The following is a 24,548-nucleotide window of genomic DNA, read 5'->3' as shown; positions in this document are numbered from 1 at the left end:
ACCATCTGTAGACAGCTTGGGTCGAAACCCAAACTGGTTATCGTGCAAATGTAGATATGTATTTAACTGAGTATTAAGCAAACCGTCCAACACCCTTGCCATAATAGTCGCCAGCGATATAGGCCTGTAGTTTGAACCATCCGCCCAATCTCCTGTCTTGTTTTTTACAACCGGTATAACTAATGTTCGCATAAGTTCATAGGGTAGATATGAATGACTTATACACAACGAGTATAGCATGGCTAATAACTTATAAATATGAGAACCAGCGTACTGTATATGCTCGATGCTTAACCCATCATGACCAGGGGACTTTCCTCTTGACATAGAACTTATAACGCTTCTTACATGTTTGGCGCTAAATTGAGTATTAACCCTATCACCAATGGGTACAGCACTGAGTTCGTTTCGCGACGGTCTCAGCGAGGATGATATATAGAAGTTGTCTCGGAAAAAATCAGCAATTTCTTTCGAGTCACTTAACCCTCCGACGCTGACTGGGAGTCCCAACCTCGGCGTCAGCCTCTTTGTTTCTTTCCAAAACGCAACGAAATCTTTTTTATCATGACAAGTGGCTAGTTTTTCCATTTTTATTAAATCTTGATGGTTTTGACACCATTTTAGTCGTGATTTAAATATTTTTCTGCTTTCACACATAGTATTGTCTTTGATTAACATAACTCATAACATTAAAAGAAAAACGCTTTTTACCGGATTAAAGTTATGTATTATTATAAATTTACAACTATTTGACATAATTTTAAATTTATCCGACGTTTCGCGTGCTTTACAGCGTGCGTGGTCACGGTGACTGAAGACAAAAGATGTTGAATGTCAAAAAGTATCACAGCTGCAGAGAAAGATGCATTATCTGTATTTATTTCCCCGGAGTTGGTATCGACTAAAAGATGGCTTTCACACATGTCATTATGAACCCTCCCTGACTCTGGTTTCCCATGAAGTAACCAAATCCTAAACCTCAGCCTCGCTTCCGAGTGCGCCGGCTTCACATGTTTGTTCCAACCTATAATATTTTGATTTCTATCATTAATTTTATTTTTATTAGGGTATTTCCGACTAGTCACGGCTGCCTCACTAAGAGAAATAACAATATTATTATATAATATATCAATTGCACCTTGATGATTAGGTCTATCACAATAACAACCTGCGCAATCCGTAAATATCTCTGGAAAATCTATTGATTTTAACCTCTTGTTACATTCACTTTGATATAACAATATTTCTTCCTCGGATCTTTGACCCCAACGTACGTTATTGTTTACAGAGTTACTTTGTGTAGAGGACAACTTTTTACTAATAATCTTAATATTAAAATGAAGTATAAGCGGGTAATGATCTGACCACAACACATCATACATAATATACACTTTTGATATTGAATGGCGGGCCGCGTCTGTCACTAAACAATGATCGAGCCACCTCCATGATCCGTGAGCCTCACTAACAAAAGTATAAGTGTCAGAGTGCGGACCGAGCAACTCAACATCTATACATGACCACCTTTGATCATAACAATAATTTAAAAGTTCATAGTAAAATAACGAGTACGGATGCGCATTAAAATCCCCTAGTATGTAAACAGATTCTATGCCATACTCATGAACAATAGCACTCACCACACTTAGACAGTCCGTAAACACTGGCAAGTTGTCCTGCGAGTCCGTAGGCATGTACACACACACTACGATTATGGGTCGATCACTCGTTATTATTTTTATTGCACAAACTCGAGAATTATTACTCGGTAACACTACCACATTATTGAACACACTCCTCCTCCACAGCAGGGCCACCCCTCCATAGGGCCTCCCCCGCAGCATTCCCTCTGATGTGTCCATCGCTGATGTTCCCGTGTACCCGACAATGCCCAAACATGTGGTGATACTCTCACTAACGATAGAGGTAAAGCTGTAGAGGAATGGTATGCAGAATTGGGACTTTTTTGCTTAATAGAGGGAACGTTCTGTTATATCATAATAACCTTGCACCCTATCTGGCTGACACCCTAGTACCTTCTGTTTAGTCAGCATTTCCCACCGAGAAGTGATAATTAAACGATAATTAAAATATGAAATCAGTTCGGTATCGTCCTTCGTCGCGCACACACATTTGTTGGCTTTCATTTTGATAGTCTGTAAATTTGTATAATCAAATAAAAGTTCAATTTTATCGTTAAGTCATCTTTCCTTTTTTTAAAACCCAATTACTGGGATACTTCTAACATTGGTGGCAGCGTTAAGATTCTAGTTATCCTCGAAAACGAAGTTAAGTGTAAAAGTGTCCGCGACAACCAAATTCCCGTCTACTGTTACACAGGGTTGTTTCCCTTGATTTACTGTTCAGTCCAGCACCGACGGAATGTCTTCATACAATTGCAATGAAGCTAAATGTGAGTTATAAAATACCTTTTTATTCATTGTGATATTTAATCGAACTTATCGTCCCTGCATTCCAAAACACGCGATAAGCGCATCATGTTATGACTACACAAAGCGAGTCAAGTTCGCGACGTCTACAAAAAAAGAAGATAGCGAGGGCAAAATGGACTTAACTGTATTATTTAAGATTATTAAACCCTTCAATGGGTCCAGGGGGAGATTAGTCCCATTTTTAAATAATTGCCAAAATGCTCATGACTTAGACCAAGAGTCTAAACGTCCTGCTCTACTAAAGTACATATTAAGTCAGTTACAGGGTAAGGCAGTAAGTGCGTGTTCAATAAAAGAGTTTGATTCATGGGAACAACTCTCCGAGTTTCTCACCACACAATTCGGTAAAAAGAAACACTATTCGGCACTGCTGTCTGACTTGCAAAACTACATACAAAATTCGGTTAATGAGCATTACGCGTCGAATCTTGTCTTTCAAAATTATTAACGGAAATCAATTTATTACAAAAAAAGAAAAAGAGCGAATTAGCTGGCCGAATTGCAGCTATGCAGGATTTAGCCCTACACCATTTTGTTATTGGCTTAAAACCTCAAATTTCAACTATTGTCAGGTGTCGAGACCTTAAATGACGCCATAAACTTGCAATTTCCGAGGAGAAAATCATGGAAGCTTCGTAAGCTGAAGGATTACAGCTATCTAAAAAATAGCCCTAACCGACTTAACGACTATCAAGATTTCCAGAAATACTTGAATATCAAACCGAATAAACTATTACATTCTTCACAGACAAGATGGTTTTCTTAACTTCCTGTTGTGGAGATGCTCATAGATCAATTACCTGCATTGACTTTATATTTTCAAAGTGCTGTTCTGGTTGATAGATTACTTGCTGCTAACTCGATTTTGGAAAAATGTATGGCCCCTTCAACTATACTGTACTTATAATTTCTGAAATTTGCATTACCTTAGTTTCACGATCTTAATTGAAATGGGACAAGAATCTAATCTAAATCTAAATATTGCGCACTTACAAAAGAAAAAAAAATTGTCTCCAAAGAAAAAGGTGGAGCGTGCTCTAAGAATGGAAACACCTAAAATGGACCCACCTATTGTACAAGCAGTCAATAGATTAGAAACTTTGGCTCAAACTATCCGTCAATATGAATTTGATACATTCGGACTACATGTGGCAAGCCAATTACGTAGTTTGCCATTAAAAAATGCTATTGTTTGTCAAAATTTCATCAATAATTATTTGTCACAAGAAAGACTGAAAATCTTAAATACACAACATTGTCCAATTGCTAGACCTACGAGCTCACTCTCAGAGTATACTCGCTATACTTCGACTCCTGAAGCCGAAACCAAGCTTTTCGAAACCAACGTGAAACTTCGACTCCCAAAGCTTCCACTTCTGGAAGGCACTTCGAATATGAAGAAGACTATTTTGCCAGCTTTTTACTAACACAAGAAAATACTGGGCAACAATACGCAGTGAACGACGATATTCTATCTCATAGAGCAAGATCCCAGGGCCGCCAGACGTCACGTATTTTCTGACGGATGATATGTGGACGATTGAGTAGTGTTAGTATGTACTATGATCGTATGCCTACCTGCTAGCTTGGTCAAACGGCCAATTTCCAGGTATCAGGTAATCAAGGTACACAAAAACATTACTTACTTCACGTAAATTCTCATGGCTGATTTTTATATAATATGTTTTCGAGTGTATAGTTAAAAATAAATTGTCAATGCTCCCAGACACTTTCCGTCGGCCATATTGCTTGACAGACGCTTTAAGGGTCTCAAAATAATTAGTCAACTTCACGTAAATTCTGACGCTCCATTTTTATATATGTTCATCCGACAACTATTTTAAAAGCTTTGACAAGAAGACAGACCGATCCAAGGGGCCAATCATCCCCTAAACTAAATTTTAATATCTCTGTAAGTGGGAGCGCGAGAGCATTATCTACGCGCATGAGACTGAGTGAGACCGACTGCGCTGTTAAAGCCATGAAAATTACTTGAACAGATATTTTATAATTTTTAGAACTTTTGTTGACAATTAAATTATAGCAACAAAAAATAAGAAAAAAAATTGACATATAATAAATAATACTAAAATTAGCCGACATTTCAAAATTTTTTTTTTTGGCCAACAGCTAAAAGTCACTCACAAAAAAGTATTCAGTGTTCTGCGGTGTCTGTTGAGTGCAGCTGTGACTATAGTAGCAACGTGTGTAAAAAAAAATAAAAATATTTGCAGTGTTTTGAAAGATATAATGGCTTCTCTAGTAAATTGTGTTTTTTGTAAAGATTCTGATGTTAATTTAATATTGTTCACGCAAGAGACATTAAAAAGGTGTCAAGTAATTTTAAAACATAGAAAAGAACATAACCTTAAGTTTAAAGACGTTGTTTTGCCAGGTGATTCATTGGAAAGTGGTTATCACAGACAATGTTATAAATCATTTACAGGGTTAAATAAAAAATACTTTTTACCAAAAAGTAAATCAATCAACAAATCTAATTCCGAAGAAAAATCATCAAATATTACAGAAAATTCATCTGTCGAATCCTCAACGATAGTTGAATTAGACATAGCAAGTATTGAGCCAGAAGCATCTACTTCTCAGCATTCTAATTCAACAACCGATTTTTTACCTGATCCTATAACAGTACCCATCTATTTTACCTGAGTCAGTCGAAACGGTTTGTCCAAATGTACAAGATCATATTGAGCACCTGGAAAATATTGATTTACTTTCTGATAGTAATACTGAGGTTGATACTGGTGTAAGTAATACTCAAAAGAGTCTTACTTGTATATGTTACAGTTAAAACCGGTTTTCAGATAGAACGCGTTATTCCTAGTTAGAACGCGTTTTTACTAAACGCCTTTGTTAAAACTAGAATTAACTAATGCTCACAATTGAATATCAGTTAAAACTAGTTATTACTAGACAAAACGCGTTTTTTCGAAGTTAGTCAGTTAAAACTGTTCCGACCAAGGCTACTTTATTCTGATTGGTCGCGAGACATCGCCTGATTCGGCAAACGCGGGGGAATCCCTTCCCAAGCACCGTCGTCGGCGCGCTGTGCTTTCGTTCGCTCCATTCATTCATGCTTTGTTTTTATTCTGTTAAGCACGTATAGATTGATTCGAGCGCAAATAGTCATGGTAAACTTAAATGAAGGAACGCTGTGGAAAGAGGAGTTTTTAAATAGATTATTAGCGATTCGTGAACATGAAAAAAAAGAGGACCACTTTTATATTATGCCAAAAGAAACCTATGACCTTTTAGTGGACGAAATTGAAGAATCACAGTTAGCTGTTCAGGAATCTCAAAAACAGTACAGGAGACTGAAGCGATTTAAGGTAATTAATATTTGTGGAATACGTAAATTAGTGACTAGACAGGAGCCCATGAAATACTACTTGTATGTAGATGAAATTTTTGATATAATTGAAGCAGCTCATGTGGCCATTGGTCATGGTGGTCGAGATAGACTTAAAAATGAAACTTCACGAAAATATGCAAACATAACTTTAGAAATGATAAATATTTTTCTCTCTATGTGCGAAACCTGTCAGCGTAAAAAAAGTATGAAGAAAAAAGGACTCGTTTCAAAACCCATATTACATTCTGAAATGAAGAGCCGTTGTCAAGTCGATCTTATCGACATGCAAACACAGGAAGATCGAGGATTTAAGTTTATAATGGTGTATCAGGACCATTTGACAAAATTTGTTTTGTTGCGTGCACTGAAAAGTAAGAGAGCCGTAGAGGTGGCGTATCAGTTGACTGATATATTTTTAACATTTGGTGCTCCTTGCATCTTACACTCCGATAACGGGAGAGAATTTGTAAACTCTGTTTTAAATGAGCTCGTTTCATTTTGGCCCGAGTGTAAATTAGTCCATGGAAAGCCAAGGCACAGCCAAAGCCAAGGATCTGTTGAAAGGGCTAATCAAGACATAGAGAAAATGTTAGCTTCATTTACAAAAGCTTTTGGTGGATTGGATGTGATTCTTATCGGAGATTTGCGCCAATTACCCCCTGTAAAAGCCACACCGATCTTCAAGCAAATTAAAAAAAAAATTACTGGTGAATCAATTTGGCGTAAATTTCATCAATTCGAACTCAAGAAGGTAATGCGCCAAGAAAATAGACTCTTTTCTGCCATTTTGACAAAAATCGGTGATGGTTCCATTCTAACAGAAGAAGAATTAAATATGATAGAATCCAGATTTGTAACTAAAGAACACGCACAAGCAGAATGTCCGGAAGGAACTAGACTTATGTTTACAAATAATAAGGTTAACGAATACAACAGTACAGTTTTGAACAGTTTTGAAAATAAAATTGTTTCATTGGCATCGGATGTTTTCATTGGTTGTCATAATGCAGAGCAAGAAAATTTTGTAAGACAGAAGTTACATAAGATGAAACCGGACGAGACTGGTGGATTACCTTATGAACTAGTTCTAGTTCCTAACCGACCCTATATGATAACTATAAACATAGATGTAGCTGATGGTTTATCTAATGGCACTGTAGGGAAATTACTACTTATAGAAAATGATAAATATGATGAAATCACAAGACTTTGGTTCAAATTTTCAAAATCCGTTGGTCAAAAACGTGTAGCAAAATTTAGAAGCGACATTGCACGCTTGGAAATCGACAAAGACGCTGGTCCAATTTCTTTACAATCATCGTCAATACCACTCAACAAAAATAAAACTATAGTGGCAAAAAGAAAACATTTTCCGCTGATTTCGGCTTTGGCAATGACAATTCACAAATACCAAGGAGGTACTTTCGATGCTATTGTTTATGAATACAATCGTTCTCATTCAAGAGAATTGGTGTACGTTGCGTTATCAAGAGTAACTAGTATAGAAGGTTTGTTTTTAGTCACTGAAGAAAACGCAAGGATGAGCTGGAAATTTTATCATGGCAGAGTAGGAAACGCACAGGTGGAAGAGTCAGACGCAACAAAAAATCAAAAGAGGTCATCAACTCATCGGCAAGATTTATCAGTTGAATTAAAACGATTACGTGAAAATCCTTTGCAAACTATCACCAAAACACTTCTAGATTTTATTTCTAAGAATAATAGATTGTCTATTTTTTCATTCAACTGTCAAAGCTTACGTGCGCATGTAGATGATCTAGCAATTGACGCTCTTGTTAAAAAGATGAATGTGCTAATTTTATCAGAAACTCATATGGGTAACGATGAAATAATTGAGATTCCGAATTTCAACTATGTTGCGAGTTTAAGAAGAAATTATCGTCCAGCGGGAGGAGTAGCTATATATCAAAATAAGAACTCAATTCATTATTGCACAAATTATATGGATGTGCATGTGAAATACAATAGCATGTTTAAAGCTACTGTTTCTGATGTTGGTGATATTTGTATAAGTCGTTGCCACTCTGGTGATAATCAGTTCATTATTATGGTTGCTGTTTACATCTCTCCAAATAAGTCTTTGCGTGTTATACGAGACTTCTTGTGGTACGAAAATTTATTTATTTATTCTCATGACGCATCTGCATTGCTTCAAAAAAAAATTGGAAAAAGCTTTGATAAATTGCTAATGATTTTAAGTGGAGATTTCAATATAAACTTTGCAGACGATAAAAATCAATCATTAATTGAATTTTTAAATAATGAATTTGGTTTAACTATGTCAAATGATCGCAATTTTAGCACAACGAAATACAAAACTACTATTGATGCGGTCTTTATTAGACACTTAAATAGGTTCGAATCAAAACTGTTTGTTTCTTACTTCAGTTATCATAAACCAATTGTATCAGTTGTAAAAATTTGCGATGATGATTCTGATAATAACGATGGTGTAAAAGTCGTCGAAATTATGGATGGAAGTTGATTTTTCTGAGAGATAAAATTTAATGTAATATATAAATAACGATATAATATTATGAATAACAACATATAAATTGTCATATTTGTGTACGATAGCGCAATAAATAAACATTGTATATAAATGATAGTACTTTTATACTTATAATTAAACACAACGTTAATATTGAAGTTTTCACTTCTGCCGGCACTCCCGGAGTGCTATTTTTTTTTCGAGTACAGTGTGGCCACTTCAACTCCGTTATTTAGAAACTCATCTATTTGTGATGATAATAATTATGGTTCAACTAGTAGTGTTAGTAGAGGCAATACACCACAGCTTAGTAACGCTTCGAGTCAGGATTCTTCTGTATGTTCGTCAAATGAAAGTACACCGTCAGGCAGAGTTGGAAGAAAGCGTCACCGTCGTCGTGATGAGTGAAAAGACGTAAAAAGAAAATGTTTAAAAAATTTAGGGAAAGCCTATTTAAGCAGAAATGGAGTTCAAAGAGATGGAATGATTTTGAAACAACCATATCCGACTACTTGCCGACTTAAATGCTTTACAAAATTTAATGCACAAGAACGGGAGCGTATATTTTGTTCTTTTTGGCAAATTGGAGATCACTGTCGGCAATGGGATTACATCGTCAATCATACCGAAGTAGGCGACACTAAGTATCCTTCTACTTCTAGACGTAAGAAATCCATTAAGTATTGCTTGCCTCTTATTGAACCAAACTCTGACATACCTATTAGAGTGTTTGTCTGCAAAACGATGTTCCTAAACACACTTTCTGTAGGGGAGAGAACTGTTCAAACAGCATTGGCAAAATGGAGTTCAGGTGGTGGGTCTGTTACTCCTGATCGGCGTGGTGGTACCAGAACTGTTGTCATTGACGACGAAATGAAACAGAGTGTTTTTTGTTGAGAGTCAGAGTGTTGTCAGAGGCATGTCAAAACGTTCCAGCCTATTGAATCTCATTATGTGCGTAAGGACACTACTAAAATTTACTTAGAGAGTGACCTAACATTTACAAAAATGTTTTCATTATACAATGAGTGGTGTACGATTGAAAATATCACTAAAAAAGCAATGACAGTAAGACAGTATCGAGATATCATAAATCAAAATTTGAATATATCATTTCACAAACCGAAAAAAGAAAATCTGCAATAAGTGCCATATATACAATACAAACTTTAATACAATGACAGAAGAAGAAAAACAAAAACAAGAACTTCACATGCGAAACAAGACTAAAGCTAGAGAAGTGAAGGCAAATGATAAAAAGGAAGCTTTGGAAAGAAAAGGAAAAATAGTTACGGCGTGTTTTGATTTCCAAAAAATTTTAAACTGTCCCCATGGCAATGTCGGTTTATTTTATTATAAAAGAAAATTGTCAATTTATATAATTTTACTGTATTTGATCTAGCTAGTCAAGAAGGTTATTGTTACATGTGGTCCGAGATTAATGGCAAACATGGGGCGTGTGAAGTAGCAAGTTGCTTGTCTAAATTTATTGAAACTATTGTTAGTCAAGGTGCCAAAGAATTCAGGTTTTGGTCCGATAACTGTGCCGGCCAAAATAGAAACCGCATTATGTTTGCATGTTATAGCTATGTAGCAAAAAAGTATGGTATAACGATAGTTCATAGGTTGTTAGAGCGCGGGCACACACAAAATGAAGCCGCCTCAGTTCATGCTTTGATTGAGAGAAATGCAAAAAATAAACTTATATATACACCTGCACAGTGGTTTGCCTTAGTTAGATGGTCAAAAGTCAACCCCCCAAATTATAATGTAATTGAAATGAGTGTTACAGAGTTTTACAATTATAAAATTTTGCTAGACGGTAGAAATTGGGCTAAAAATACTAAAAACCAAAAAATCATGGAACAAGATTAGAGAAGTTCAGGTAGTGTCCAACGAACCCTATATTTTGAACTATCGTTATAATTTTTTTTAAAAGATTAGATCTTCCCTGTGAAATATATATATTAACAGAGGCATGGAACTCAAAAGCTGCAAATTTTCCATCTCTTCTGAGCTATGATTTGCACTATTCAAGAGTACATCGCAATCAAAATGACGGCATAGTTATGTATACTAAACAAGGATTAGATTGCTCGGTCGAAGAAATCCCACTTAATGATGCCACGTGCATTGCAGTAGTAATTGATAACCATACAGCTGTGATTGGTATCTACCGTTCACCGTCACAAAGAAGCATCGATCCTTTTTTTTCTCCTTTCCCTAGACAAATTACTTTCGCAATATAAAAATTATCGTAACCTAATTTTAGCTGGTGATTTAAACATAGATATCAAATCTTGCAACGAAGATAAAAATTCGGAAGGCTATTTAAATTTATTAGGATCACATGGGATTCTTCCAGGACATACGTACTCCACAAGAGAAAGCAACTGCATAGACAATCTAATGATAAAAACAACCTTTGAATCTTCTACAATAGTTATAGATGCTCCTATTACAGACCATTGCGCTGTATTAGGCTCAATTACTATCAAAACCAGTACAAAACAGTCTAAAAACTTCATTATAAATAAAATTAACTACGATGCTATTATGAAGGAATTACTTCAAAAAACTTCGAGGATATTACTAATCTCCAAAACCCAAATTCTACCGCAAAAGCTTTTGTTGATATTATTCAAACTTCAATATTAAACAATTCTCTTAAAATTATAACACCTAGAAGAATACTCTGGATAACTCCTGGTCTAGTTAGGTGTATGAAGAATCGGGATCTAATGCACATAAAAAGCAAAAAAGAAACCAATAATATTGTTTTAAAAATTACGTATACGAGGTATAAAAACTATTGCAATGATTTGCTAAAACGCCTTAAGCGAAATTATGAGAAAAGCCAATTAAGCAAAGATGTTAAAAATCCTAAACTAAAATGGAAGATAATAGAGATGATATGCCTACAAAGCTTCTGAAATCGCTAAAAGCAATAGTAGTTCCTGTTATGACTCATATCACAAACTCCTGCATTGAAACAGGTGTATTCCCTGAAGTATTCAAGATATCAGTCATCCATCCAATTTACAAAGAAGGAAATAGAAACTGTGTCAGTAATTACCGCCCTATATCTGTATTGCCAGCTCTGTCTAAGATAGTAGAGAAAATTTTGAACAAAAGATTAATATTGTACCTTGAAAAAGAAAATATTCTGTCAAACAATCAATTTGGCTTTAGAACGGGCAGATCTACAGCAGATGCGGTACTGGAACTTACAGAATATGTTGCCACTCACATTGACAAGCAATATCGATGTGTCGGAGTGTTTTTGGACCTTGCAAAAGCATTCGACACAGTTTCTATCTCTATTTTGCTAAGTAAGATGGAACAAGTTGGTATCAGAGGGACGTCACTGACAATATTTAAAGACTATCTAAAAAGTAGGAAACAAAGGGTAAAATTGGCAAATGACTACAGTGATGATGCTGTGTGTTGTGAGTATGGAGTGCCGCAGGGTAGCGTCTTGGGTCCAACACTTTTCTTATTGTATATCAACAACTTGTGTGATTTAGATATAAAAAGCCGGAAGATTATTCACCTTTTATTTATTATATTAATAGAAATTGAATTTTGTTTTGATATCCGACCACAAAGTATAACATCATAATTGTTTCAGATATCTTACCGGTTTTATTACCAGCCCACACTGCATTATGTTGATTGATTTTGAATTAGTCGACATGCGTGACGTAGATGGTTTGGCGTGCGTTATCGACGGCGTTCAAGAACCAGATTATAGTAGATGCTTAAATATTATAAAAGCGAATGGAGACTATGAAGAATTTAAGAAATTCTATATCATTAATAATGGAACAGAGTTTGTTGAAAAAGAAGTCATTTCTTCTCGAACGATATTTCGAAAAGTCTTCGACGACGATTTTGGATGGACAAAATGTTGCGGCAAAGACTATGATGACAGCTATCCTGATATGTGTTATATTGAAAAGTCTGAATCTCATCATATTGACGCACATTTAGGAATGACTACTTTGACTTTGAAGGAAGTCGATTTTTCTGACCATGAGTACGAAACTATCAGAGAAGTTTTACATACTGAAGAAGACATCACCATGGTGGATGAAGTTATTTATGAAGAACATGAATATAACGAAGAGACTCGGAAGATTGATCTCTTACAGGACAATTATAAGGAAAGAGTTGATAGTGAGAAGCTCACTAGACTTGAGCGCGATTTTCCTTAGAAATGTAAGAAGATAAAGAGAATACGCAGATGGGCTCCTGTTCTTATAGGAAGAGCAGTAAAGGTTGGTGAAAATGTAGCGGTTGAGAACGCTACTAGTAAAAGACTGTCTGAAAGCTCAGAATCGCAAAGAGAATTTATTTTTAATTTCTTTTGGAAAAAAATGAGTTGGGATCAGAAAAAAGTTTATGTAGCTACTCTTGTTTCAAAACAAGCCCCAAAGCGACGTACTACAGGCGATCCTAATTCTTCTAGGCGAAAGATGTCTTAAGCTTACACTTTGAGAAGTGAAGATGATACAATATTCAAAGTGTGCAAAAAGATGTTTCTTTCCACATTGGGTTTAAATGAGTTCATGTTAATATCAACTCCCAAAATTGCCATCACATTATTGCAGAAAAAACACATTAAAAACGTACCTAGAGCCAACATTCAAGAGCTCTATGAGTGACATTTATAAGGAATATGCAAAGCAATGTGCTGCTTTAAATCCACCTCAGAAGCCTTTGAGTCGCTTTACTTTTGATTTGGTTATTAAGGAAAAAAATATTGCGTTCCAGCCTCCAAAGAAAGATCGATGTGATTTATGTATCAGTTATGAAACAGGTAACGCTAAAGAAGAAGAATATCAAAAACATCAAAAACGAAACGAAAAAGGAAAAAGCGCGTGCTGAAAAGTTGAAAGATAAAAATGACGCTAAAGAAGGAATTTCTACTGTTCCCACAATGGACTTGCAAGCTGTTAAAGTTACCCCGTCTTTAAAGGCATCCGCTTTATATTATAAAACGAAACTATGCATTCACAATTTATAATATAATAAGCTGTAAAAACTCAACTGAAGCGTACGAGTGGGGTATACTGGACTAAACTGGTTTTCAGGCTATAAAAGCACGGCGCGTGGTGTGGCGCGCTCAGTACAGCTGTCTGCCATCCGATTGTGCACACGAGCCTACATTATTCCGATTTGTCAAAATCTTAATTATAAATAAAGATAACAACAAACACCAAAAGAGGGAGCCGCCTGCACCAATTCTACGCCGGCACTAAGGTGAGGAAAGTGCTGCGCCTATCCCGGCCTCCCACCAGCGGGTCTCACCGGGGGATGCGCATGCGCGGACCGAGCTAAAGTGTCCAGGCTGTGCCTGGCAGACTCCCAGCTCCCGGCATGGAGCGAAAATCCCGGCGCGACGTGTCTGGCCCGCGCGCCAAAGAACGCTCCCGCTCGCGCGGTGGAGCCGCGCCGCCGCCGCCGTCAAAAGAAACATCCGCGTCGCGTATGGCAGGCCGGCCCAGGAGTGGCTCTCGCTCGCGTAGCGATCGAGCCCCGGGACCGGGAGCCGAAGATAGTGGTTTTAAAAACATTTCTAGTGAACAGCTCTCGTCGCGGTATACGGCTCACGTATACCCCGTCGCAGCGGCCAAGGGTGCCAAGGGTTCAGGCACTCCTCGCACCAATGCCACCGGGCCTTAGCCTCTGTGAAGTGCAGGGAGGGACACCGCACCGCAGATTGCCCCCTGCCAAAGGGGGCAACGCCGAAGTGCGCCAACTGCAACGGGGCGCACCCGGCGCACCATAGCACGTGCCCTGTGCTAAAGGAGGAGGCGCGTAATAAGCGCGCAGGCACAGTGACACACACCACACAGGGCATGGGCGCCTCGAAGGCGCGCGGCGCACATGGCGCGCCTGGCGCAAGTGGCGCGCAGGGCGCGCGTGGTGCGCATGGCGCACCTGCTCCTGCACCCGCTCAGCAGAGAGACGAGCCGCGCACTCATGCGCAGGCTGATCCGCGTGCCCATGGGCAGGGCGTTTCCTATCAAAGGGATGTAGACTTCATCTCCTACCCTGCGGAGCCCCTGCGAGGTCAGCGCAGGCGCCCCAGAGGTGGGAGAGGTCGGAGGGGGTTGCAACCCCCCGCCCCCCCCGCGCGCGGAATTCTCTGCGCAAGCCGAGGCCGGCCCCAGTAGGGCCGCCGCCGACTCCGCTCCAGCCGATGGAGCCACCAGAGCCGCCGGACAGCGAGTCGCACGCCCCCACAGTGGGGGGCCCACTGGGGGGCCTGACGCCTTCCATTGAGGCGGCGATCGCTGCAGCGGTTGACAGGGCGGTCAACGAACTGATGGGCGCCCTATACCCACCCCCGTCCGATCATGCAGGACGCCGGGGGCGCAGTCGAGGCGTAAGGAAACAAAGAAAATGAACTTACGCCTCCTGCACTGGAACGCCGAAGGCCTTCGGGGAAAAGGCCACCACCTGCGCCACATCCTGCGTACTCAAGACGTTCATCTCCGAGACTCACCTGCGCGCCCCACCGACCGCCTGAGTGCTGCGGGCTACTTCGTCTACCGCGAAGAGCACCAGGCGATCAACGGGGCGCCCATACGTGGCCTGGCGGTACTGATTAGAAGGAGGGTTCCTCATCGTGCCATCCAGGCCACAAACTGTACTGGCATCCTGACGCTGGGGGTAGAGCTGGAACTGGGTGGCCAGCCCACAGAAGTGTTGGCCATCTACGCTCCCCCTGGCCCTAACTTCATCCCGGCCGAATTGGAGGCTACACTCAGCCAGAGGCCAACAATCCTCGCGGGCGACTGGAATGCCAAGCACATCAGCTGGCACTCGCACTCCAACAGCTCGCGGGGGACTCGGCTTCTGCACTACGCCGAGACTCAAGGCTACACCGTGTGCGGACCAGAAGACGCAACACACTACCCGAGAATCGACGCCCACAGGCCGGACATCATAGACTTGGTGGTACACAACCGGCCTGGCCTCCACCTGGCGCAGGAGGTACTGATGGACGAATACCAGTCGGACCACCAGCCAGTGCTGTGCATCGTCGCGGGGGCACCATTCCCGCCCGCACGCACCTGGAAGGTCACCGACTGGAACGCCTTCGAATCCATCATGGGAGACACCCCTGCACCCGGCCCACCGGACATGGCACCAGGCGCCGTTGATGACATGGCGGAGTCCATGACGCGGCAACTCCAGACGGCTCTGGCGGAAGCTACTACGACGCGTCCGCCGGAGGGTATACGCCCGGACCTCGCTTCCCACGTGCAAAGGCTGATTCAACAGAAGCGCGCTGTTATACCCTTAATATGTAGGAGTAATGGCTAACCTCTTGATTATCTAATATGCTAAGTAATCAAAAGGAAAGCATATAAGCATAGCAAGCGGGAGCAGGGTCAGTCTTTATTCGGTATCCATTAAGGTTACACCTCTGTATTCTATTACTATTTCTAAATAAAATCATTTTGTTTTTAAAAAGATTATTTTAAGTACCCGTATAACATTTAATGGTGGCAGCGGTGGGATACGAAAATCCCTCTACCCGAATACGACTCCGAAGTTCCGTATATAATTATCTCGTGTGTGTTTCAAGTGGTAATTAAACAATAGTTTTATTTGGCCTGTTAAGTGAGTGTAGTAAAGTGATACAAGTTATATATCTCCAGTGAAGTTATGCTCTTCAAGGTTACTGCGATCATCGTTGCGCTGTAAGTCCCAAACACTTATCAGAGCTCAGAGTTAGGTAGTCTAAGAGACAGTGTATTCTTTTAATTTGTGACTCGTTCATTTTTTATATCTTATTTTGTGTAAAAATTATATGTCTAAAAACTTAAAAACCGAAGACAGTAGTTCCAGCAAAATGTCAGAAATCGACTTAAACATATTACTCAGTTACTAAGTTCATTACTACATTCGATGGGTCACGAGAAAAGTTAGGCCCATTCTTAACAAATTGTCAAAATGCGATGAGTATGGCCACACCATCGCAAACCGATGTCCTTTTAAAATATATTCTGAGTAGGCTAGAAGGAAGGGCAGAATCAGCGTGTTCAATTAGAGATTTTAATAAATGGCCTCAACTTGAGGATTTCTTAAAAGCCCAGTTCGGCGATAAGAAACATTATGCATATCTTTTGGCAGACTTACAAGACTGTAAACAGTCCATGAATGAAACTATCAGCCAATATTCCCTGAAGGTAGAGTCGTGTCTTTCAAAACTACTGGCTGAAATTAATATCTCAATACCTACGAAAAAGAAAGATGAACTCGTAGGTCGCGTAGCAGCAATGCAAGATCTCGCATTAAACATTTTCACAACCGGCCTTCAGCCACGACTGTCCACTATAGTTAGATGTAAAGATCCATCGACACTTTCCGAAGCAATTGCTTTCGCAGTATCCGAGGAAAAGATATTGGGTATGACATATAAAAAACATAACAACATACCACGTCCTAATTCCAAGACCAAGATATTTTAAGTGGTCATAGGTATTTAATAATGAAATACGTTATAGAAATTTACTTTGACATTCGACTTAAGTATGAATGTAAACTTAATAATTTAGGAAATGAAACCGTAAGGAAACAGTTTAATAAGATTGATCTGTTTAAAGGTCAATAAATTAAGAAGCAATGAAAAAAGTTGTTTTTTTTATTAATGCATTTTTTTTACATAATGTCATAATTATAATCTGGACAAAAACAGTCTATGGAACAACTTTCTCCAAGGGTCGAACATCTAACTTCAATAAGTTATCGATAGTCCTCCAAAGTAAAAGGTACATCACTAGCTAATGCACACACTGACAAATAAAAATTGGTCACGCTTTATCGAGCTGCCAGTTCGTCTATACGCCAGTATATACTAAGTCTATGGTAAAATATCTTAAGTATGACTAACTATGTTATACTTCGATTTCAGAGACTTTTCAAATATCGTAAGTAAATACTTAAGATACTTTACGATGGGATAATAACATAAATGGTTCCCGTATTAGTACTTACAATACTTTACGTTGGAATTTATTCTTGTTTTTCTGTCCTATGTTTTACTTAAGATATTTTACTAGGATACGAAAAATAACTTACTATAGTATTCTTTTCAAAAGATCTCAATTAAAAGATATCTTTGATTTTTTTTTACAGAGTCGCCGCTCCCTTCTAACGCAAATATTGAGGAGATAAACCAAATGATGGATTGGTTTTCTGATTCTGAGGAAACACAATGTCAAAGTCATAGTGCTTCACCCACGGAACAAAGTAGGTAACAGTGATATTAAACCGAACCGAAACCGAAATCGTATCGTATATGCTATGTACATGCAAGCAGTGATTATCTTTCAAGTTACAATACATCATTGCTTTTTAGAAGTTGGTCACACCCAAAACGAGGGCGACAGCGTCCATGCCTTAATAGAAAAATCTGCCAAAAATAAACTAATTTACACACCATTTGAGTGGTTTTGTTTAGTACGCTGGGCTAAACAAAAAGGAAAGCCTTACATGGTTGAGGAATTATAATACACCGATTTTTTTAATTATAAAACATTATTAAAGGGAAATTGGGTTAAAAGTACTACTGGGGATTGTTAGATATTTGGCAGACTAAGTGGGCAACACTGAGCGCCAGTCTTGAATAAACGTTTTGCAGAGTGCACGTGTCTTTGATTTATCAGTGGCGACGAGGATAAAAAAAATTCACATAAATTTAAAAATTAATTAAACTGTGTTGAGAAAATTATAATGATTGGTCAAATTAGTGCATTTGACGTTAAAAACGGCAATTGGTCAGCATATATTGAACGTGTGGAGATGTATTTTGTGGCAAATAAAATTGAAGATGGCGTCAAATTACCCACGCTTATAGCGGTAATGGGGGAAGATAGCTACGACTTGCTATCTACGTTGGCCAGTCCGAAGAAACCTTCGAGTCTAACTTTCAAAGAAGTTGTGAATTTAATGGAAACGCATTTGCAGCCGAAACCTTCAATATTAGCGGAGCGTTACAGATTTCGTCAAAGAAGGCAGCAAGAAAACGAATCGATTGCCGACTACGTGGCAGACTTAAAAAAATTATCACGGTTTTGTGATTTCTCAACAACACTAGAAGATAATATTAGAGACCAATTTGTGTGCGGGCTAAAAAGTGAATCTACAAGACAGAGGCTGTTTGCCGAGGAGAATCTTTGTTATAAAAAAGCCGTGTCGCTCGCGATAAACCTTGAGGCGGCGGAACGTGACGCGGGCGTTGTGGATCGTTCACTCATTGTGGAGCAAGTAAATAAAATGCAAATACGTGAGTGTAAAGCATGTGGGGACACAAATCATCGCTGGGAAGATTGTGTCTACAAAAATTTTGTGTGCAGCCTCTGCAAAACGACAGGCCATCTCCGTCGTATGTGTACGGGACGAGAGAAGACTGGGGTACGCGGTGAGGGCGTGATGAACAGCTACGGGTACAGTGGCAGATCGCGCGGGTGGCGCGGGCGATGGCGCGGGAAGCGTGGCGGTCGATCACGTGGCGCCGGGCGCGGGGCCGGACAAGGAGCCCCCGCCGACACCTACTGGCTGCAGGGAGCCGCCGGATGCGAGGCTGGACCGGTGGCCAAAGCGGCGCCGGCGAGCGAGGTGCGCCAGCAAGAGGAAGTAGACTACACGGATGAGGAGCCGATCTATCAGATGTCCTTAGCTAAGTACAAACCGGTGTGTATTTCCTTGTTAGTGAACGATACATTGTTGAATATGGAAATAGATACTGGGTCAGCTTTATCCTGTATTAGTAAGAGTACATTTTTAAAATACTTTAACAAATTAAAGTTAAGGTCATGCAGGTTAAAATTAAAGTTTTATGACGGGGCTACCATTGAACCATTAGGATATTTAGAAATCAGTGTAAAATATGGCAACATATGTAAAGTTTTGGACCTTTATGTTATCGACAATGGCTGTACCCATTTATTAGGACGACAATGGCTCTCAGAACTGAATATAGATATTCCTAAATTTAAAATCTGCAATGTAAATAATGTGCAAGCAAGCCAATCGAATGATCAAATCAATAATATACTTTCCAGATATAAGTCGGTGTTTGACGGGACCCTGGGCAGGTACACTGGTGGTACGGTGGCGTTGAAGGTGCGTGAGGACGCAGAGCCTATATTTTGCAGAGCGAGGCGAGGCTTTCTCTATGCGAGCGCGTGTGGATGCAGAACTAGATGCCATGCTTCAGGCCGGCGTTGTGGAACCGGTGGACCACTCCGACTGGGCTACTCCGCTGGTCATTGCTTGCAAAGCAGACGGGGGAATTCGTATTTGTGCCGACTACAAGGTGACACTCAATCGAGCCTTAATGATTGATAGGTATCCGGTTCCGAGGATTGATGAATTGTTTAGCGACCTCAGTGGAAATAAATACTTCACAAAAATTGATTTATCACAGGCTTATAATCAACTTGAACTAGATTCAGAATCAAAAGCGTACACTGTAATCAATACACATAAGGGGCTTTTTAAATATAATCGCTTAGTATATGGCTTAGCTTCAAGTCCAGGAATATTTCAAAAATTTATGGCAAATTTGTTCAAAGATATTCCAGATGTGATTACGTTCTACGACGATATATTGCTAAAAAGTAGGAATTTTAAAAGTCATTTGGAAACAATAGAGAAAGTCTTTAGTATTTTGCAAAACAACGGGTTAAAAATTAAGAAAAACAAATGTAATTTTTTGGCTTCCGAAGTTAAGTACTTAGGATACATTATAGATAAAGATGGTATAAGAGTGGACCCAGACAAAGTAAAAGCAATTGTAGGTATGGTTTATCCAAAGAACGTATCTGAGTTAAAATCGTTTTTAGGAATGGTTAATTTCTATGGGAAATTCATAAAAAATTTGAGCACTCATCTGGCTCCTTTATATGAGCTATTAAAGGCAGGTAAACAGTTTATTTGGTCTAAGGAGAGTAGTTTAGCATTTAACAAAGTAAAGAAATTGTTATGTAGTGCAGAAGTTCTAGTGCATTTTGATATATCTGCAGAGTCCATAGTGACCTGTGACGCAAGTTCGTATGGCGTGGGCTGTGTGTTAGCGTCGCGCGCACGTAACGGTTCGGAGCGGGTCGTGGCCTATGCCTCGCGCTCACTCACTCCTGCGGAGAGACACTACAGCCAAATACATAAGGAAGCCCTCGCTATTATATTTGCTGTTGATAAATTCCATCAATACTTGTATGGTCGGAAGTTTACATTAAAAACAGATCATAAACCACTAGTAAGCATTTTCGGTCCGAATTCAGCAGTACCTTGTACAGCAGCGAGTAGGTTGCAAAGATGGGCTATCAAGTTATCAGCATATGATTTTAATATTGAGTATATTAAAACCGACAAAAACACAGCAGATGCACTATCGCGATTAATTACAGCACATAAAGAGATAGGTGAAGATACTTTGCCAGAGCAAACATATCTGCATTTTGCGACAGAAGCTCTTCTTCTGGACTACTCAGTTTTAAAAAAAGAAACCTTGTCTGACCCGATATTATCAAGAGTGTTAACTTATATTAGAGATGGTTGGCCGGTAGGAAATGAAATCAAAGAATTAAAACCATATTTTAATAGAAAAAATGAACTTTACACCGAACTAGGTTGTATTTTATGGGGCCATAGGTTAGTCATTCCAGCTTCATGTAGGAATAAAGTATTAGTAGAATTGCATGATACCCATATGGGTATTGTTAAAACTAAGTCGTTAGCAAGAAGCTATGTCTGGTGGCCTGGGGTAGATGAAAGTATTCAAGCAATATGTCAGTCTTGTGAAGTGTGCGGTGCGGTCGCAAATGCTCCACCTTCACACACGCCACAGGCCTGGCCATGGCCAAGTAGACCTTGGTCCAGAATTCACATAGATTTTTTGGGACCTATTTCCGGTGTAACTTACTTTATAATAGTAGATTCTTGCTCTAAATGGATTGAAGCAATCAGAATGAAAAGCACAAAGGCAGATTCTGTAATTGCTGTTCTTAGAGATAATTTTGCTCGCTTTGGTTTAGTAAAACAAGTGGTTAGTGACAACGGTCCACCTTTCACTAGTAAGGAATTTGAATTGTTCATGAAAAGAAATAAAATTGAGCATATTTTCTCAGCCCCGTATCATCCGGCTTCAAATGGAGCAGCGGAAAACGCAGTTAAGATATGTAAGAGAGTCATAAAAAAAGCGGTTAATCAAAAACTAGACCCGGACATAGCACTTTCTCGATTTTTATTAGCTTATAGAAATACGGAGCATTACACTACAGGAGAGAGTCCTGCTAAAATTCTGTTGGGCAGGGATTTACGTATGCGTTTAGATGCCTTAAAGCCTTCACGCGAGACGAGAGTTCAATCGCACCAAGCTCGCAGTGAGGAGTTTGCGGGGGGAGCGCGGCGTCAACTTACACCCGGTGACCCGGTGTGGTACCGCGACTACCGCTCTCGGGACAAGTGGCTAGCAGGCCAGCTGACGGATAGGTTAGGAACCACAGACTACAAAGTTAAATCTGTTCTCGGAACCGAAGTACAAAGACATATCGATCAATTAAGGTTTAGAAAGGTCAAAGTAGTTGATAGTAATACAGGGGACATAAATCGTCAACCTTCACATGTTAATCCAAAACCTAAGTCCCGAAGTTCATTAGCTTTTCCAACCTCAGAGAGCCCAGAACGAGACCCCGATTCTATGACAGCGTCGTCTGCCACAGCTGATATGTTGACGTCACCTAGAACGGTTCGTAATCAAAGAGCATCCCACAATGAAATGAGCAGCCCAGATGGCAATACGTCACGTCAGGAAGCTATCACCGCCGTCACCGTGCCAGCAGTGTCCACGCCCGGGGAACCGATTCAAGATAATGTAGTCTACAGGGAGTTAACGTCTGATCAGCAGACAGACAGAATTAGTAGGATTCGTAGACCCCCTCGTAGATACGGCTTCGAAGATGTTTTTTTTTTCAGGTAGCATATAAGCATATTAGATTATTTTTTTAAAATTAAACTTATTTTTTTTTTATCTTTTCACATGTATGTCAATGTAAATTGTTATATTCTTGTAACAAGTAGAGATTTAGACCATTAAATATAAATGTTGTATGTTGTAGTAGTAGGTAAATCTTTAAAATAGATTGCAGCTGTTTATTTTTAAGTTTTTTTTTTTGTCACCTTTAATAAAAGTGTTAATTTCGGTAAATAGGGAGAGAGGTAGGTAGGTATTGAGGTAGCTTACATAGAAATATACTTATTGTTTTTTTTTGTTATTTACTGTTTTCCTTATTATGTATTTCCATCATTGAGTTATTAAATTACTATTGTTATTAAGACAGCAACCTATCTACTTGTGAATTTACCTAGGTATTTGATATATCTTAAAAATCTTTAGAACACAGAGTTTATTAACTAATTAATTAGCTATGTAAGAGAGCTTAGCATTTAAGGGGGAAGGTGTTAGATATTTGGCAGACTAAGTGGGCAACACTGAGCGCCAGTCTTGAATAAACGTTTTGCAGAGTGCACGTGTCTTTGATTTATCAGGGATAAAGTGCAATGGAATAAAATAAGAGAAGTCTTTGTCAAACCTGAAGATCCTTTTAAGTTATTTTATAAATATGATTTAGCTGCCGATGATTACCATGTTTTATGTATAAAGGCGTCTACCAGGAGACAATGCATATCCAATGTAGAGGCACTGTATGAAAATAGACTGCCGATTCTTAAGGCAAAAAAAGATGACTTGATGAACATGTGCAAGTCTCAAATTATACCTAGTACTCATCATGATTTTTTCCAAAGTTTACCAGAAAGTGGCAATGACCATAATTTGGATTCTGATTCAGATTGATTTTTTTAATTTAAGTTCTTATTATATATTTCTTATTGTTCTACTGATTTTGTAATTTTAAAGACTGAACAATTATGATTTTTATTCTTACGATGAAGTAAAGAAAGTTTATTTTAGTTTCTCAAAAAGATTTTTGTTTAGTTGGTTTTAATGATATATTTTATTGCAAAATTGTGCCCGTAAGGAAGTTTTTATTTTCATTTTTAGTTTCTGAAAGAGATTTTTGTTTCGTTGATTTAAATGTCATATTTTATTGAAAGATTGTGCCCAAAATGATAGGGATTTATCATTGTTTCTACAAATATAACATTACTACTAATATTACAACCATAATAATAAGCGAAAATACAAATGATTAACTTTTTAAGTTTTTTGAGAGTGACTGATGTTTATTTGGACTTTACTTACTAGACTTTAATTGTGAAATACATTACATTTCAGTTTAAGGAAAGGAATTTCATTTCAATCATCCCTCAATATATTATATACGTCGCTCGCGATACTATACAATGACCTAGTTCTAGCATACTGTCGTAACTATACAAATTTCACATTATTATTTTGTTAGTATCCATGTAAGTTATCGTAAGTGTAATATACATTATTTAATTCTACATATAGCTCGACGTAAAGTACTACATACAATGAAGTACGATTAATATTTTCCAAAGTAAAATATCGTATGTAATTTTTAAGGAAATCTAGAAAAAAAACCAAATAATCCTTTTAAAGGTAATATTCCACTCATAAAAATGTAGCTGTATGCCAAATTTGGTTCTTAATCGAGAGTATTTGACTTCATAAACATCAATAATCTACTTGCAAATCTTTAAATAGCTGTACTGTAAAGTTGATCAAATACAGTTACGATATTCTACGTAGGAGGTGTCGACTGTCTGTGAAGATGAGCGGGAGGATATTTCTGAAAGACCCGTGAGTTTTAACGAATTTGTGGAACAGACTGCTTTGAAGGTTCCATTCGCAAAATCTCCTGAAGATATAAGTTATTTGTAACAGACTACATAATTTACGAAATTGTGTCTCAGACAAATAATTACGCACGAAATTACTTACAAACAAATCAAAGAAATATAAAACGTAAATCACGCATGAAACAGTGGAGTGATACTAGTTTTCAGGAAATGATAACATTTATGGCCGTTTTAATGGTAATGGGATTGAATAAGGTTCCTCATATAAACTTCTATTGGAGCAAGAATAAATTATACAGAAACGAATTTATTAGTTGGGCAATTAGTAGAGACCAATTTTTACAACTACTAAAATTCTGGCATGTCAGTGATATCTAGAATAACGAACTGACAAACTACATAA

The 24,548-nt window shown here is 38.6% G+C and overlaps 3 protein-coding genes across 3 annotated transcripts in view; all 3 read left to right on the top strand.

Annotated features, from left to right (window-relative positions):
• The window catches only part of LOC125061450 (zinc finger protein 43-like), a 343,312-nt gene that overhangs the window by 27,675 nt on the left and 291,089 nt on the right, over positions 1-24,548 (top strand). The window lies entirely within an intron of this gene.
• On the top strand, positions 17,941-19,520 carry LOC125061464. The gene is made up of 2 exons (XM_047666935.1): positions 17,941-19,048; positions 19,420-19,520. The coding sequence occupies exons 1-2, from the start codon at positions 18,089-18,091 to the stop codon at positions 19,423-19,425; spliced, it is 966 nt and encodes a 321-aa protein (XP_047522891.1). The 5' UTR covers positions 17,941-18,088; the 3' UTR covers positions 19,426-19,520.
• Positions 19,617-22,885, top strand: LOC125061449 (uncharacterized protein K02A2.6-like). Its single transcript, XM_047666912.1, has 2 exons — positions 19,617-20,708; positions 21,468-22,885. Exons 1-2 carry the CDS (start codon positions 19,695-19,697, stop codon positions 22,335-22,337), a joined length of 1,884 nt encoding a protein of 627 aa, XP_047522868.1. The 5' UTR covers positions 19,617-19,694; the 3' UTR covers positions 22,338-22,885.

Source organism: Pieris napi, chromosome 23, assembly GCF_905475465.1.
Source record: "Pieris napi chromosome 23, ilPieNapi1.2, whole genome shotgun sequence".
NCBI classification, from domain to species: domain Eukaryota; kingdom Metazoa; phylum Arthropoda; class Insecta; order Lepidoptera; family Pieridae; genus Pieris; species Pieris napi.
This window is presented reverse-complemented; position numbering and strand designations above follow the sequence as displayed.

Coding starts and splice junctions, on each gene's coding strand:
- LOC125061464 (XM_047666935.1), top strand. CDS start 18,089: ATGATTGGTCAAATTAGTGCATTTGACGTTAAAAACGGCAATTGGTCA.
- LOC125061449 (XM_047666912.1), top strand. CDS start 19,695: ATGATTGATAGGTATCCGGTTCCGAGGATTGATGAATTGTTTAGCGAC. Junction 20,709..21,467: donor TATCAGCATATGATTTTAAT/ATTGAGTATATT, acceptor AAAAGAAATAAA/ATTGAGCATATTTTCTCAGC.